General features: G+C 34.2%; 3 protein-coding genes across 4 annotated transcripts; all 3 read right to left on the minus strand.

The window, feature by feature from the left end:
• Positions 1 to 446: 446 nt before the first annotated feature.
• Positions 447 to 5,948, minus strand: LOC123920915 (TMV resistance protein N-like). Its single transcript, XM_045973262.1, has 5 exons — positions 5,348 to 5,948; positions 3,653 to 4,748; positions 3,266 to 3,541; positions 2,238 to 3,041; positions 447 to 2,135 (listed from the first exon to the last, which is right to left on the minus strand). The coding sequence occupies exons 1-5, from the start codon at positions 5,812 to 5,814 to the stop codon at positions 522 to 524; spliced, it is 4,257 nt and encodes a 1,418-aa protein (XP_045829218.1). The 5' UTR covers positions 5,815 to 5,948; the 3' UTR covers positions 447 to 521.
• A 1,540-nt stretch (positions 5,949 to 7,488) lies between these two features.
• Positions 7,489 to 8,036, minus strand: LOC123922067 (putative pentatricopeptide repeat-containing protein At1g12700, mitochondrial). The gene is made up of 2 exons (XM_045974810.1): positions 7,734 to 8,036; positions 7,489 to 7,653 (listed from the first exon to the last, which is right to left on the minus strand). Exons 1-2 carry the CDS (start codon positions 8,034 to 8,036, stop codon positions 7,489 to 7,491), a joined length of 468 nt encoding a protein of 155 aa, XP_045830766.1.
• A 1,338-nt stretch (positions 8,037 to 9,374) lies between these two features.
• Positions 9,375 to 15,669, minus strand: LOC123920916 (TMV resistance protein N-like). Of its 2 annotated transcripts, none has more exons than XM_045973263.1 (6): positions 14,909 to 15,669; positions 12,980 to 14,072; positions 12,616 to 12,891; positions 11,713 to 12,516; positions 9,869 to 11,611; positions 9,375 to 9,758 (listed from the first exon to the last, which is right to left on the minus strand). In XM_045973263.1, the coding sequence occupies exons 1-5, from the start codon at positions 15,373 to 15,375 to the stop codon at positions 10,007 to 10,009; spliced, it is 4,245 nt and encodes a 1,414-aa protein (XP_045829219.1). In that variant the 5' UTR covers positions 15,376 to 15,669; the 3' UTR covers positions 9,375 to 9,758; positions 9,869 to 10,006. The 2 variants fall into 2 exon arrangements, with proteins under 2 accessions (XP_045829219.1, XP_045829220.1); XM_045973264.1 differs by having other exon boundaries at positions 12,980 to 14,275; positions 14,909 to 15,027.
• Between the last annotated feature and the right edge of the window lie 1,906 nt (positions 15,670 to 17,575).

The raw sequence follows: 17,575 nt of genomic DNA on the forward strand, positions 1-17,575 counted from the left end.
CAACTTGTGTTACATGATATTCAAGATCAAATAACTGATTATTTATTCAGATTATGTACAAGGCTTTTTAATTTGCTACAATGAATTACATTACAAAAGTAAAATGAATCTTATGCAAGCTCTATATAAAGATTCAAAGAATTATATATTGTGTATGGATCAATTTAACGTATCATGTAAACCTAATCAATACCTTTCTGATTCTTGAATCTTGGATTGAACTTCCACTAGGAGCTTTTTCAACTAAATTGCAATTGTCAAAAACACCTAATGTTATTAGTGCAAGGATCATAAACCTCCAATGTGTATTGTTCCTGTTCTGATCCTTTTTTTTTTTAACCATAATTAGTAACAATATGCATAGCTGTCTTGCTGTTGGTCTTGATCATGAAATTCATTAATTAACTACTATTTGTGTTCAAATATAAACTTAAAAATCACAGTAATGACGTTCAAAAGTGTGTGGTTACTTGTGTTCAATGGATTGTTAATAAGTTGCAATTCAAGACAGATGTTTTACACTAAAATTCCTTGTCTTTTACTCTGTTAATAATCTTGCCAAGTCCCCTGTATAATTTTTTACAAGACAGGAATATTGTGTTTACAAGCCACCAACCACACACTAGTAACTTCCTTATTATTGGTATCCTATAAAAATTAAGGCACACACCTACAACGAAATAAAATGACAGAATAACTAGGCTAATAAGAACCAAAATCAAACCCCATAAACATATCCTCAGAAAGCGGAAAGGTCCATCCTCAGTTCTCATCTTTCCGTAAGGTGTGATCTTGAACTTGGTCACTGATCCAAACATTGTCAATTTTCCTAACATCATAAATCTTCCTAAGATTAATGATTCCAATTGATAATTTTCAGAAAAGGGATCATCAGTTTGAATAATAGATGCCTTCATTTTCCCATAAGATTTATTAAAGCTCATAGCATTTTGCTCTATCATTCTCATTAACTCTTCCAATTCAGGATTGTAGTTTCCTTCCAAGGATTCTTCTATGAGAGAGCTTGAAGCTTCCTCTTCACCTGCAGGTTGGCATTTCAATTCAAGAAAGGTTTCCCTCAAGTCAACCATCGAACGGTCCAAGGAAAGTTGGATTAGCCTCTTCATCACTGGTTTGTAAAATGGATCTCCCAATTTTACCTCCATGGTTCCCCAAAAGCGTCGGTTAGTAGCTCCCAATGTATCAGTATACTCTAGAATAATAGGCATACCAATGTCCATGCAATTTTCTTCGAATAACTCTACCCGTGCCCTCAGCATTCTTTCTACAACTCCGCATGCAATTTGAAGATCATCAGGAGATGAATCAGCAAAATGTTCTGAATAACTCTCTTTTAGCATCTCTAATACTTGAATAACATCCTCTACAGAATCTTCATGGTCTTGCTTTACACTCTCGCCATACACAGAGGAAGAAGTCATTTCTATAACTTCATCCTTGGCATTCCTCAAAGACCGCAAAAGCACTTTTAAGGACCAGAATGAACCTTCTTCTGATTCTATTTGAGGCATAAGTTCATTAAACATGTCTCTTGGATTGAAACTTTCGAGGAAATGTTTGATTTGCATGTCTGGATATCTCTTTGGAACCAAATGAGATGATGGAATGTAGGAAAAGAAATTGTGATTAGGAGGTATGAATTGAATATCATCCGTGCTTTTTTCTTGCTTGTACACATAAACTCCCCAATTAGTGAGAATCAAGTCTGAATCATATTGAACCTGAACGGCCTTCCATTCATTTCCAAGACTTGCATCAAGGTTCTTCCACTCTTCATCATTGAACAAAACTCGTAGATCACAAATTAGCACATGATCTTCCCCAACGTTGAAATAATGGCAATCCTTGCTACAAATCTCTTGGCCATCAATAAACAAATGGAGACTAACAGTGCTCCAGTCATTGGCTCCACTAAACAACTTTATAGCATCAACAAATTCAGAAATAACGTCAGCCCTTTTTACTTCCCCGAACACTAACGCTATAGCAATAATGGGAAATTTCCGACGAGCCCATAAAAGTGGAATCTCATGAGTGCTGCGGTAAAACCATTCTGGAATTTCCCTTTTCAGCGTCGGCATAACAACTTGTACTCGTTGGATCTCTTGTGAAACCTGTGATACCAAAAGACGTCGGTGTGTTTGCATAAACATTTTTTTTTTTTTGCATAAACATAATATATTGCATTATGTAAATAATGGAGAAAGAAGTAAAACCTTGGTCCAGAGCAAACTTGATGCCTCCGAGGTTAAGGATTGACAGTGCCTTGCATCTATTTTGTGAATGCTTAATGGAAGTTCTGGAATTTCTGTAAGATCCATGCAAAAGCTCACATCAAGACTTTTCAAGTGCATAGAACTCCCAATGCAATTTGGGAGGGCTACAAAACCATTGTGCGAAACTTTCAAGTCTTCCAGATTTGGAAAACATTCAATAATGGCATTAACATCTTCATATGATAGATTAGCCTCGCTAAAATGAAGTGTTTCTAAATTTGGATACCCGTTGGCCACTGAATGGCGCTCTTTGAACCTTTGAAATGATTCTCCAAGTTGAGTGCATCCATCAATTTTTAAAGTGTGCAGTTTAGGAAGCAATAAGAAGCTACTTGATATCTCTTTAAGCCCTTTACAAATTGACATGTCTATATACTCAAGGCCTGTAAGGTTACCAACAGACTTTCGAAACTCTTTAATGGCAGTGCTTATCATGTTAATCTTTAATGGTTTTTCCATCTTTTGCATCACTTGTGGGAAGTGTTCAAATTTTTTGCAGAAATTAAATGAAAGCACTTGAAGGGAGGGCAAATACATTTTTGGCACAAAACTTTCGAGCTCAGTGCACCCTGAAGCACTTAAATACACCAAATTAGGCATAAATCCAACAGAGATATTAAACTTTACTAGTTTATGGCATTTATCGACCGTAAACACTCTTAAGCTTTTAGCTCCAGACAGATCAGGAATTTGAGTTATCGATTTATTATGGGAGAGATTAATGAATGTTAAATCCTCGAAAATCTGCAAAACATATATATTTAATTGAATTGATCAGAGCTTAGTTAATTACATTCATTTTTAAATTTGCTAGTTATTGTGACAGTTTCCAAACATGGAAGATACGGATCAAGAAATTGAATTTCAGTTATTTGTGGAAACATATCAATTGGTAGAACCCTCGATAAAAGAAAAAGATTGTATCACATATTAAAATAAAAACAAAAAGTTGAAGCAAATTTGTGTACCTGAAAAGGATTTTTCAATATCATCGAGCTATGAGGTAACTTGAAGTCAACAATTTTGTATGGATAAAAATTTGGCGGAAAATTCTTTGATGGGTACCACTTCCAATCAATTAGCCGTAAACTATTTGGCAAATAACTAGGTCCTGATGAAAACAATGTATTCCTAACAATCAAAATTCTGAGGTTTTTCATCTTCTCAAAGGCATTACAAGCCCATTGATCTACTTTCTCACGTTTTGGGGGATGAAGTATTATTCCTTCAATTGTAGTACTTCCCTATAGAAAATAAATGAAAAATCTAGATAATTTGAGACTACAAAACATATTTGCCAATGATAAAAAATAGAAAGGTATCTTTTGAAAATAAAAACAGGACATAATTCATACCAAGTTTCCTTTCAGTACGTTAAGAACATCTTTATGAGACCATAATCTGCTACGTTCACCAGGGTTTGATGCTGATTCCTTTCGAACAATCTCTCTACCCATGTCTTGTATTAGATCATGCATTTCTAAACAACCATTTTCATCAATAGTTATGAGACATTTACTAACAAATACTCGTATATCTGGGTAGAAATCACAAGCATCTAGTATCCTTTTAACATAATCCCATCTTTCCCCTTTGAAAAAACAAGCAATGTCTAGAAAAACTTTCTGTTGCAAGTCAGATAGACATTTGTAGCTTATTTCAAGTACACCTTGAATCTCAGCATCTGGAACCATTCTATATCTTTGAATTTCAATATCCCATTCCTCGATGCTCTTACCTTTCAAATTGGATCCTATTACTCTTAAAGCCAATGGAATACCCTTTGCATAACTTATTGCATGAGAAGATATATTTGCAAAATTATCTACCGGTCTGCTCATATTAAAGGCATGCCAACAAAAGAGTTCCATGGATTCATGATGATTTAGCTCTTCGAGTTTATATGTTTTAATTTTAACATCATGCTTTTTTAGAACATCTTTATCTCTTGTGGTTACAATGATTCTACTCCCCGAACCAAACCAATCATGTCCTCCAGCTAATGATTTCAATTGTTTTACTGAATCAACATCATCGAGTATGAGAAGAACTCTTTTTTGGGCAAGCCTGCCTTTTATTTCAGAGCTTCCTCTAAATGTGCTTCCGAACATAGTCTGTGTTTCCTCACCCATCTCAGACAAAAGTGTTTTTTGGAGATCTTCCATGCCACTAGTTCTTTCATTTGATTTTTCTCTAATATTCGCAAGAAAACTTGCAGCTTCAAATTGACGTCTGATCTTGTTATATATGTCCAAGGCAAATGTTGTTTTTCCTATTCCACCAGCTCCATATATCCCCAAAATGCGTACTTCATCGGCTTCAATATCAAAAAAAGATTTCACCTGTTCGAAACGAGAATCGAGTCCAACTAGGTGTTTGATTTGTAAAGGCATGGGAGGTAGTTTATCTGAGATTTTTTTGACAATTTTATCGATAAACTCAGATTCATAGCTGCATAAGAATACATAAGAAGAATGAGAAATCAAAAAAAGAGTGTAATACTCCCACACTGAACCCTAAACCTAACCGTAATACTGATTACAACTTTTATGCGTATTAGACTCCGGTCATCAGAACTCTAAAGTCAATTAGCACCGATGAGGAGTCTACACATAAAAATTTACTGATTTAACCAATATGAAACTTATGTTTAGGGAGGTTCTCAATGGTGTGACATGAACTTGGACAAACCACAGTGTCACTTAATGTAACTTAAGCACCTTTAACCGGTGGCAGATTTATACATAGTGAAATGGAAGCTCTTGGCCCCCACAAAGATATAAAAACTACTTGAAATTTTTTATTATATGTTTATTTTATTTATTTTTTTCCATAAAAAAAATGTTGAAATTTCTAATAGATAGATTAAATAGAATATATCAATATTAGTTTGAATCATTTACCATTCCAATTTTTATCACATTTAATTTAACACTATGCACATACAATGATATAAATAAAATACATTATTATATTTCAAAAAGTAATCACAGTCCTATATAGTATTATATTATACAATTTAAGAACTCAAAAAAGGTTTGGGAACTTACATATCGTCCGTGCAATGTAGTCCACTAAGAGCACACACTCTGTTCAGAGCAAACTTCCATGCTTTCACCTTCTCTGATTTCTTTCCAAATCTCTTCTCATGTTTCATCATAGCTTCTCTATAACTCTTTTTCTGATGCCTAACATCAGAAGGTTCAACCTTATAAAATATAACAATAACCAATTTTCCATTATTTTCATAACAGTCAACTATCTTAACCAGTTCATCAAGACACCAGCTGGAAGAAGCATAGTCTTTACACAAAATAACAATTGAGATTCTAGAATCTTCAATTGCTTGTAGAAGTGAAGGACCGATTTCATCTCCGATTTTGAGTTTTTGGTCGTCTCTGAAAACATTTATTCCGCGACGGAGAAGTGAATGATAGAGATGATCGGTGAAGGAGTAGCGAGTTGCGCCTCTGAAACTGAGAAAAACGTCGTGAGTGAAATGATCGTGATTCGCCATTGATGAATTAGTGACTTTTTTTTGTGGTTTGTGTGTGTGGAATTTCGAAGTGTTTGAGTTGTGAATTTAAAAGCTTTTGAGGTGCAAAAGTCAGAATCCGGGCGGAGATTACAAAGAAACCATGGCTGCTTGCTATTTGGAAGAACTTCCAATGTCATGCATGGATTTTGACATTTGCATTATTTAATTTAATAATTACAGTATTTATTTGATAGGATAAGGAAAGTAAACAATTACATGGGCGTTCCAATGTCATGGCTGCTTGCTAATTGGAACAATTTATTTACATTATTTAATTTCTGATTTGGCTGCTTGCTAATTGGAACTTCCAATGTCATGGATTTTGACATTCACATTGTTTTATTTAATTTAGTAATTATTTGTTTGATATGATGAAAAAAAAAAAAACTTTTATTCAATTTATTAGTATATGTTTGTAATTTCGATGCCTAACACGGTACTTTGGAAGATAATCTTACCGTTAACCCTCTTTGAGAAGACTAGAACATAGACAAGCTGATTAAAAAAAAAAAAAACATAGAAAAGTTCATATTAAAGTTGGTTTTGCCATGAGAAGTTTGGTTTTGGTGTGCATGAAGGTGATCGAGGAAATGATCTTAAATTTTTAAGTAGGATTGACCTTAGAGTCTGTTTGGAGGGAGTAATTAAAAATTTTAGAGGATTTGAAATTTTAAGCAATTCAAATGATTGAATTTGAATAACTTTCATTTTTAAATATGCATGTTTGAATAGAGTAATAGGAAATTTCATTGTGAACATTTTGGACCACTTTTATAAATTTGAAAAGTTTTAGATCTAATTTAAAGTATGAAAAATAAGGACCAATTTGTGTTGGTACAATTTGCAATTTTCCAAATTTTAAAGGACCAATTTGCAAATTTTTAGGGACCAGTTTGCAAATTTTGAAAAAAAATTAGGGGTCAATTTGAAATTTTAAAAATATTATAGGGATCAAATCCCATCATTTTAAAAAATTTCCAAATCAATCATCCAAACAATGGAATTTAGACGAAAGAATTTAAGTTCCTTAAAGCATTACTTTACCTCAAAACATTCCTCCATCCAAACACACCGAGTGGAGGAAGCCTGAAAACCGACATCTGCTGCAGAATCTTCATGGTCTTCCTTTAAACTACCCACACGGAGAGAAGGAAGCCTCATCTGTAATATCAGCCTTGGTAGTTTTCAAACAGCAGAAAATCACTTTGGAAAAAATGTCTGCAACATTTGATTGTCGCCAAATGGAATCCACATTCAACATCTCTGTAAATTTGAAACTGTTCAGAATATGTTTCATGTACTGCTCATAAGATCTATGTAGAACCAACCAGGATGACAGCATATGGGAAAACGGCTCGATCAGATTGGGAGGTATGAATCGTACATAAACTCCCCAATTAGTCAGAATCCAGTCATCTCCAAGATTTGCATCAAGGTTCTGCTACTCTTCAATTCTAAACAAAACTGGTAGATCACACAATATCACATGATCTCCCCCAGCATTGAAATAATTGAACTCCCTGCTACAAATTTCTTGGCCATCGATAAACAAATGGAGGCTAATAATGTAAAATTTCTTGATTCCAGTCAACAATATTATTTAGTCTTGGTCGATTAGAGTATTTCTAGAAAGCATCTCATCTTGTTTTACTCTTATAATAGACCTCTAGCAATCATTTCACAAAGAAGTTTCTCCACCATATCTATCTTGCCTTTTTCGAATAGAGCACAGATAACTATTTCATAAGTTATGGCATCGGGAATGCAACCATTGTCTTCCATTTTTGAAAGCAAAGTGAATACTTCATCAAACAAGCCCTTTTTACAAAGGCCACTGATCATAATACGTCAAGACATCTAGATGGTAACCTTTCCTTAATTAGAAGTATCCTGAAAACCTCTAGTGCATTCTTAAGTCTTCCACCTTTGCACAATCCGTCAATTAGTACTGTGTATGTGTACACATATGCCTGAATACCCCGATCCTTAATTTTCATAAACAATGCAATCGCCATGTCAAGATTATGGCTTTTGCACAAAGCATTTATTAAGGAAGTGTAGGTGATCACATTAGCGGGTTGACCTCTATCGCGCATGTCATCAATAAGATCCAACACATATGAGATTCTTCCAGATTTGCAAAATCCATAAATAAGAGAATTATATGTCACCTTATTAGGAATCATATTTCGTGAATACATTTCCGTAAAGTGATTCACAGCTTCATCATCCCCCCCACACTTTTCGCTTTGTTCGACTCATTGACGAGAAAATACCCATTCATTAAAGTACTATAAGTAACAACATTAAGTTTCACTCCACTTTTTATCGTCACATCTAACAACATTAAGTACTATAACATCATTACAAAAAAAGCAATACTTTCTTAACCTCACCGTTAATACAAAGACTATTCATAAACAGAAAATGCAAAATTGAGTTGATGAATGTGACAAAAACAATTAATCAAGATGCTTAAAGTAACAATGTGTGGTAATGATTAAGCTTAACAAGGGAACCTAAAATTTTGACAAATTCGAAAATTGGTGGGGTAGGGTTGATATTGAGCATGTGATTGAATGAGGAAACAGCGTCGGCGAGATTGGGAATGAATGAGGGAAGAGGGGGAGAGTATAATCGAAGAAGGAATGTGGAGATTGGAAGAAAATTGAGAGTGGGAACAGAGAGTGCATACCTTATTGGTATCATGCCTGGGCTTCATAGCTTGGGAGTAATTGATTGATTTGTTCTTTTTTTTTCTTCATATTAGGGATGATAGGTAAGGCTGAGCCCGCGGGGCCCACCCAAACCCGAACTCGAGTCAACGGACAATAATCCAAGTTAATTGGGTTCGGGTTCGGGTTCGTGTGACACCCGATACCATGAGTTCACGTTTGGGATCACTCAAACCCGCACTCGATACCATGAGTTCGGGTTTGGGATCACTCACCTGAATCCCGAAATCACACCCGGTTAGATGTTAAATTACCTAATTTCCCCTTATAATCGTGTTTTAGGTTCCCTGTTTCGATATCATACTTTATGTTATTTCCTTTTGAACTAAACTCATTCATTAGTCTACCCTATATACTTTGTGTTCCTGCTTTTGCATTGTTATAATTTAACATGTGGATTATATATTCCACTTTAGACCAGCAACTAGCAGTTTATTTAGCTCTTTTCTTGTAGCTTGAGAGTTTTCTGTTTTTTATGCATGTGATTTGAAATCCGGAAAATCATCGATCCAACTCAACTAATTAATTAATCAGGGAATTTTGTAGATAGTTGTGGATATGGTCGTCTTTTTTGGTTGGAATCAGAAAGAATACCATAGAAAAGTTCATTAAAGTTGGTTTAGCCATGAGAAATCTCAGAGAAATCTTTCTCAGATGCAAGATTCATGTTTCTTTTGTAATGTAATTCATTGTAGTACCTTAAAAAGCCTGGTACATACATATGAATAAATAACCAGTTATTTGATCTTGTAACACAAGTTGCAAAGAAGAAACTGAACATGTAACTTGAACAAGTTTAAAAGGTCAGAGGGATACACTGCTGAATGATTATCATTAGCAATAAAACATTGGTTGCTTGTACAATTTAATGAAACCATGGCCATTAACAATCAACAAAAACTACAATTGGAAGTTATTCTACTATGTGTTAAACTCCTATTTCACCATTTACAAACAATGGATTAATAAAATCATCATCCAAAAGATAATATGATAAGATGAAACAAAATTAATTAGGACTCCAACTAACTCATTACCAAGTCTTAGCAGCGTCAAAATACACACCATCCCATCACAACCCAATCAAACAAAGTACACACCAGCAGTGAAATTTACCTGCTTTACAATATTCCAAAATGAATCCTTCCCTTATCCATCGTCATGTATAGTCAGTCACCTTAATCATACCTGGTGTGCATGATCAAAATTGGACAATTTCATTCAGGAAAAGAACAAGAAAAATCAAAATTGGGAATCAGAATCAGAATGCAGTGATGTTAAAGGGATCAAGATCATACCTGAATGCAATTCAAGACGAATCCCCTTCTAGTGCAACTATTGTAGACAAAGATGCCAACCTTATGAACAAAGCTATAGACATTCTACAAACATAGCTTTAATGAACAACTTTACAAAACTTCTGCCACACTATTCCACTACAATTCCTTCTTCTTTACTCTCATAATACTTTTGTCAACTATCCTGTATACTTTTTTACAGGAAACAACAAAAAATTTCTTGACAAGCAACCAACCCCACACTAATGTCATACGAGTAAACCAAAATGACAGCAAGATTAGAACAAGAAGAACCATGTACAATAACCAGAAACATGTCCTGACCATGGGTATATATTCGTCCTCTGACCTAATCATCCCATAAGATGTGATCTTAATCTTGAATGGTGATCCAAACATATACAATCTCGTAAAACGATTTCTCATAAGTGTTTGGAAGAGGAAAGCTTCTGTTTCATAAATTTCAGAAAATGGCCCATCAATTTGAACAATAGATGCCTTTATCTTGCCATAATGTTTATTCAAGCTCATAGCATCCTGCTCTATCCTCCTCATTAACTCTTCAAATTCAGGATCATGGTATCCTTCCTCTAAGGATTCTTCAATGCTAGAGCTCGAAGCTTCCTCCTCAAATTGAGGCTGGCATTTCAATTCAAGGATAGTGGCTGAGGTTTCAGTGGTTGTCCCAACTCGAAACGGAAAATCGTTAAACCTACTCAACACTGATTTGAAAACTGGATCTCCCAATTTTATCTCCATGTTTCCCCAATAGCGTTGGTACGTTCCCAGTATATTACTAGTATACACCAAAACAATAGGCATTCTGATGTTCAAGGTGTTTTCCAATTCTACATGTGCCGTCAATAAGCTTTCCACAGATCCTTCTTCAATTTGATAATATTCATGTTCAGCAAAATGTTTTGGGGCTTTTTCTTTCAGCATCTCTAATACCTGAACCACGTCTGCTACAGAATCTTCATGATCCTGTTTTAGACTTGCCCCACACAGAGAGGAGGAAGCCTCATCTATAATTTCAGCCTTGGCATTTCTGAAAGACCGGAGAAGCACTTTTAAAGAAATGTCTGAAACTTCTGACTGTCGCCAAATGGAATCCACATTAAACAAATCTGTAAATTTGAGACTGTTCAGAACATGTTTCATGTACTGCTCTGTCTGCTCACGAGATCTTTGTGGAACCAAAAATGGTGTTAGCATATTGGACAACGGCTCGATCAGATTGGGAGGTATGAATCGTATATTATTCATGCTTGTTTCTTGCTTGTACACATAAACTCCCCAACTAGTCAGAATCAAGTCTTGCTTCAAGTTTGGAACACATTGAATCTGAATTGTCTTACAGTCATCTCCGAGACTTGCATCAAGGTTCTGCCACTCTTCATCACTAAACAAAACTCGAAGATCACACAATAGCACATGATCTGCCCCAATATCGAAATAATGGAAATCCCTGCAACAAATTTCTTGGCCATCAATAAACAAATGGAGGCTAATAGTGTACCATCTCTTGATTCCAATCAACAATCTTATTTTATCACTAAATGTAGGAACATTGTCTGTCTTTTTTTTTACTTCCTGGAAAACTAATGCTAAAGCAACAATGGGAAACTTCCTGCGAGCCCAAAATATAGGAATCCCTTGAGAGTAAATACAGTCAAACCATTCTGGAATCTCCCTTTTCAACATCGGCATCACAACTTGTATTCTTTCGATTTCTTGTGAAACCTGTAATGCCAAAACAAAAGACATTAGTGTGTTTGCATCAACATACTACTTACATATTGACAGTATCTAGTATTATGTAAATAATGGAGAAAGAAGTAAACCTTTGACCAGAGCAAACTTGATGCCTCTGATCTTAAGGATGGACAATGTCTTGCATCTATTTTCTGAATACTTAATGGAAGTTCTGGAATTTCTGTGAGATTATTGCAGAAGCTCACATCAAGACTTTTCAAGTGCAAAGAACCTCTGATGCATTTTGGAAGGGCTATAAAGTCACTGTGTGATACTTTCAAGTCCGTGAGTTTTGGAAAACATTCAATAATGGCATCAACATCTTCATATGATAGATTAGCCATGCTAAAATGAAGTGTTTCTAAATTTGGATAACCATTTGCCCTTGAATGGTGATCTTTGAACCTTTGAAATGATGCCCCAAGTTGCGAGCATCCATCAATTTTCAAAGTGAGCAGTTTTGGAAGCAGTAAGAAGCTACTCGATAGATCTTTGACCCCTTTACATTGTGACATGTCTATATATTGAAGCCCCGTAAGGTTACCAATAGACTTTGGAAACTCCTTAACGGCAGTATTTATCATGTAAATCTTTAACGGCTTATCCATCTTTTGTATTACATGTGGGAAGTATTCCAACTTTTCGCAGAAGTTAAATGAAAGCTCTTGAAGGGATGGCAAATACATTTTTGGCACAAAACATTTGAGCTCAGTGCACCCAGAAGCACTTAAATACACCAGATTAGGCAAAAACCCAATTGATATATCAAACCTTACCAGTTTACGACATTTATCAAGTGTAAACATTCTTAAGTTTTTAGCTCCAGACAGATCAGGAATTTGAGTTATGGATTGACTATGCGAGAGATTGATGAATGTTAAATCCTCAAAAATCTGCAAAATAAACTATAGTTTAAATGACAGGAGCATAGTCAAATTTGATTGTTACCACATATTAAAATAAATACATAAATTTGAAGCAACTGCATATACCTGGAAGGGCTTTTTCAATATCATAGAGCAATGAGGTAACTTGAAGTCAACAATTCTATATGGATAAAAATCTGGTGGGAAATTCTTTGATGGGAAGCACTTCCAATCGAGTAGACGCAAACTATTTGGAAGATAAGTAGGTCCTGATAAAAATAATGTATTCCTAACAATCAAAATTCTGAGGTTTTTCATCTTCTCAAAGGCAGTATGAGCCCACTGATCTACTTTTTCTTGTTTTGGGGGATGAAGCTTTATTCCTTCAACTGTAGAACTTCCCTATAGAAGATGAAAAATATAGAATTGAGACTAAACATATTTGCAAAGTTCAAAAACAGTTATCGTATGAAAAAAAAATGATTCATACCATGTTTCCTTTTAGTACATCAAGAACATCTTTATGAGACCATAATCGGCTGCGTTCACCAGGGTTTGATGCTGATTCCTTTCGAACAATCTCTCTACCCATGTCTTGTATTAGATCATGCATTTCTAAACAACCATTTTCATCAACAGTTATGAGACATTTGCTAACAAATACTCGTATAATTGGGTAGAAATCACAAGCATCTAGTACCCTTTTAACATAATCCCATCTTTCCCCTTTGAAAAAGCAAGCCATGTCAAGAAAAACTTTTTGGTCCAAGTCAGATAGGCTTTTGTAGCTTATTTCCAGTACACCTTGAATCTCAACATCTGGAACCTTTTTATATTTCTGCAGTTCAATAACCCACTCCTCTATGCTCTTACCTTTCAAATTTGATCCTATTACTTTTAAAGCCAATGGTATACCCTTTGCATAATTTATTGCACGAGAAGAGATATTTCCAAAGTTTTCTGCAGGTTTGCTCATATTAAAGGCATACCTACAAAAGAGTTCAATGGATTCATGATAATTTAACTCTTCGAGTTTATATGTTTTCACATCATGCTTATGTAGAACATCTGCATCTCTTGTTGTTATGATGATTCTGCTACCAGAACCAAACCAATCATGTCCTCCAGCTAATGTTTCCAATTGTTTTACTGAATCAACATCATCTAGTACCAGAAGAACTCTTTTGTGGGATAGTCTGCGTTTTATTTCCGAGCATCCTCTAAATGTGCTTCCCATCATGGTTTGTGTCTCCACACCCATTTCAGACAGAAGTGTCCTTTGGAGATCTCCCAGGCCACTAGTGCTTGCATTTGATTTTTCTCTTACATTAGCAAGAAAACTTCCAGCTTCAAATCGATGTCTGATCTTGTTATATATATCCATGGCAAATGTGGTTTTGCCTATTCCACCACCTCCACAAATTCCCAACATGCAAACAGAATCATCAGAATCGAAATCAATGAGAGACTTCACTTGTTCGAAACGAGAATCAAGTCCAACTAAGTGTTTGATTTGTAAAGGCATGGGAGGTAGTTTAGCTGAGATGTCTCTGACAATCTTATCAATAAACTCTGATTCATAGCTGCATAGAAATACAATATGAAGAATGAGAAATTAAAAGAGAGTGGGGGGGAAAATGTTACTGTGTAATAGATTGCTCAGCTAAAACAAAAAAGAATATGCCACAAGTGCTTCCACTGTCCACAGTGCAATAGATTGCTGACATGACATGTGAACCAGTGTCCACGCATGCATGGTCTTGGTCAGAACTTGTGGGGGGTCAACCTTTTGCAAAAAGGGCTCAAGTTAGGAGGCCATAAATGCTATTATGAAAGTTAGGAGGACAAAATCGCAAATTTATGAAAGTTAAAGGCCAAAAGTACAATTTAACCAATCTTGTAATACTAAAAAATCCACCAAACATAATAAATGCAATTTAACATACTCAAAAATGTTAAATACAACTAAATTTCAACTAAATACACACTCCCTCTGATCTTAAATATAAACAAAAGTCAAAACGTATTTGGCTTAAATTTAAACTAAATACGTTTTGACCGAGTATTAATTTACAAATTTGATGCAAGGCTTGAAATGGCCTAGTGGTTAGGATTGTGAATAGGACATGCATGTATTGAGTTCAAGAGTAATGCTATGGTCAAAACTAATCGACCAGATCTCTATTCATGCTTTATTTAACGGTCAAATTTAGTAATTAATTATTAATATTAATATTTTTTTTGTCAAGTAGCCTATGGTGGCATGAAATTCCATTTTAAGGTGAATAAGTGGAGTATCCGAATTCGAACACAACTCATGCATCGACGGAGCTAAGTTTACGGAGAGGGGAGACTATCTCTATTCATGTTAAATAATAATATTAAAATTAAATAATAAAGAAGCATTTGGGAAACTTACATATCATCTTTGTAATGAATTCCACTAAGAGCACAAACTCTATTCAAAGCCAATCTCCATGCTTTAACCTTCTTCGATTCACTTCCAAATCTGTTCTCATGTTCAACCATAGCAATTTCATAACTATTTCTCTGATGTCTAACATCTGAAGGTTCAACCTTATAAAATATAACAAAAACCGATTTTCCATTATTTTCATAACAGTCAACAATCTTAACAAGTTCATCAAGGCACCAACTAGAAGAAGCGTAGTCTTTACAGAGAACAACAATTGAGATTCTAGAAGCTTCGATTGCTTGTAGAAGTGAAGGACCGATTTCGTCGCCGATTTTGAGGTTTTGATCGTCTCTGAAAACGTTGATTCCGTGACGGAGAAGAGAACGGAAGAGATGATCGGTGAAGGAGTAGCGTGTTCCGCCTCTGAAACTTAGAAAAACGTCGTGTGCGAATTCATTGTGATTCGCCATTGATGATTATGATGATGATAATGATAATGATAATGATAATGATAATGGAGTTGAGTTTGTGGTTGGTGTGAGTGTGATTGTAAAATCGTTGAGTTTTAATTTTTAAATGAAGCTTGGAGCTATATTAAAAAAGTAATAAATAAAAAAAGCTTGGAGCTTCAAAAGTCAGAAGAGAACGCGGGATTGGATGACCATGGACTTCCTTTTCTTTATTTTCGATCATTGACTTTTAAAATGGCCTATAATTAACTATGAACTCAATCTCCAATTAAGATATTTGTCTCTCAGTGTAAATATTTTTAAAAGAATCTTTGTTAAATTTAACTCATATTAATGCTTCAAAGAATATTTATTAAGGACTAACTTCAATCGAGACGGGACATGAATCACTTGATAATAGAACTGACTCCCAAAATAGAATAATGCTAGCAACACACTCTTTAACAAACACACTCCAACACACTCTTTTTTATTGGTTGAAATTCACATGGGTCCTACAAAAAAATGTGGACCCATATAACTTTTATGGGACTCATATAAATTTTAACCAATAGAAGAGAGTGTGTTAGAGTGTGTTTGTTAAAGAGTGTGTTGCTAGCACTCCTCCCAAAATAAATTAAGTTGTTGGTGACAACAAAAAATATAGAGAATAAATAAACTAAAATATTCAACTAAAGTGGATAATAAATTTTCTCTAGAATGAATTATTCAAAAAAACTTGAATTCGATATTTGATGAAAACAATTTTTGACTAGGTTTTCTAATCTCGCAACTGAACTCTGAACCACTGTGGCCCCTTTCCCCGAAACAAGAGGGCTTACGCCAAAAAAACAAATTGAGAATAAGTAAATAAACTTAAGAAACAAAGTATAGCAACTTGAAACAATATTTGGTCTCAAGTGGTTAAGGAACTTTACTACGAATCGTTCGGAAGAATCCAAGTTCGATTCATAGATTAATTTCTTGTTCAGACTTTACTTACTTTGTGGCTGAACTCCAAATTACTATGGTCATTTTCCCTTAGAATTGGTGGGTTAACGCAAAAAAAAAAGTATATATAGTAAATTATAAAATATAAAAACTTAATTGATAGTAACTATTTAAATTTAAGAATCAACTTGACATTTTAATAGAACTAGTATAATATATGCATGGGTCGCAGCGTTGCCGCGATTATTAATGTTATTACATTATTTAATTTTAATTTATAATGTAAATTATAATAGGTCGAATATTGTATAGTGCGAAAATAGTCCCGTTAAAAATTTACTCGTCAGTGCAAAATTGTTGTCATGTGTATGATAGTTATAGTTGTAATATTTATCAGTAAGAACTTGTTCATATATAAAAATATAGTTCCACGTATAAATTAAAAAAAAATAGGCACGCATATTAATATATGAGTAGAAATATAGGTCCCCATAAAAATTATACAAAAAAGGACACGAGTATTAATATATGAGTAGAAATATAGGTCCACTATAGAAATTATCAAAAAAAAAATGGCATTTGTATTTATATATAAGTAGAAATATAGGTCACCGTAAAAATTATAAATAAAATAAAATAAGCACGTGCATCAATATATGAAAAGAAATATTGGTCTTTGTAATTGTTATGAAATTATAAAAAAAAATAGGCACACATATTAATATATGAGTATAAATATAGGTCCCACGTAAAAATTATACAAAAGAAGACACACATATTAATATATGAGCAGAAATATATGTTCTGTATATAAATTATTAGAAGAAAAAAACACAGGCATTTTTATTTATATATAAGTAGAAATGTAGGTCACCGTAAAAAAAAAAATAAATAAATAAACATGCGCATTAATATATGAGAAGAAATATTGGTCTTTGTAACCGTTATGAAAAAAGTAGGCACACACATTTATTACTATCGTAGCCTTTCTAGAAGTAACCTCCAACCGAAAACCGTAACTTTGGACGGGACGTGATTCCTCTGTAGCTTTGGATACCACTCAATTATTTTTAAAATAATCATTCAAAAAATATAAAAAAAAAATTTAATTAAAAAATATAAATTAATTATTATAATAATAATAATAATAATAATAATAATAATAATAATAATAATAAAGAAGACATATCCCGTATACTTGGTTTCCGACATGTTTTAGGAATAGGTATATATCTTGGTCTACCGTCTATAATAGGAAGGAGTAAGAAAA

This window comes from Trifolium pratense, linkage group LG4 (assembly GCF_020283565.1).
Source record: "Trifolium pratense cultivar HEN17-A07 linkage group LG4, ARS_RC_1.1, whole genome shotgun sequence".
Classification (NCBI taxonomy): Eukaryota; Viridiplantae; Streptophyta; class Magnoliopsida; order Fabales; family Fabaceae; genus Trifolium; species Trifolium pratense.

What these genes read in the sequence shown, in the direction of transcription:
- LOC123920916 (XM_045973263.1), bottom strand. Translation starts at nt 15,375, where the DNA reads ATGGCGAATCACAATGAATTCGCACACGACGTTTTTCTAAGTTTCAGA. An exon ending in ATGTACTAAAAGGAAACATG is followed by an intron (nt 12,892 to 12,979) that starts GTATGAATCATT and finishes CATCTTCTATAG; the next exon opens with GGAAGTTCTACAGTTGAAGG. An exon ending in TATTGAAAAAGCCCTTCCAG is followed by an intron (nt 12,517 to 12,615) that starts GTATATGCAGTT and finishes TTTATTTTGCAG; the next exon opens with ATTTTTGAGGATTTAACATT.
- LOC123920915 (XM_045973262.1), bottom strand. Translation starts at nt 5,814, where the DNA reads ATGGCGAATCACGATCATTTCACTCACGACGTTTTTCTCAGTTTCAGA. An exon ending in CTACATTGCACGGACGATAT is followed by an intron (nt 4,749 to 5,347) that starts GTAAGTTCCCAA and finishes ATTCTTATGCAG; the next exon opens with CTATGAATCTGAGTTTATCG. An exon ending in TATTGAAAAATCCTTTTCAG is followed by an intron (nt 3,042 to 3,265) that starts GTACACAAATTT and finishes TATGTTTTGCAG; the next exon opens with ATTTTCGAGGATTTAACATT.
- LOC123922067 (XM_045974810.1), bottom strand. Translation starts at nt 8,036, where the DNA reads ATGTATTCACGAAATATGATTCCTAATAAGGTGACATATAATTCTCTT. An exon ending in GACTTAAGAATGCACTAGAG is followed by an intron (nt 7,654 to 7,733) that starts GTTTTCAGGATA and finishes CTTTGTAAAAAG; the next exon opens with GGCTTGTTTGATGAAGTATT.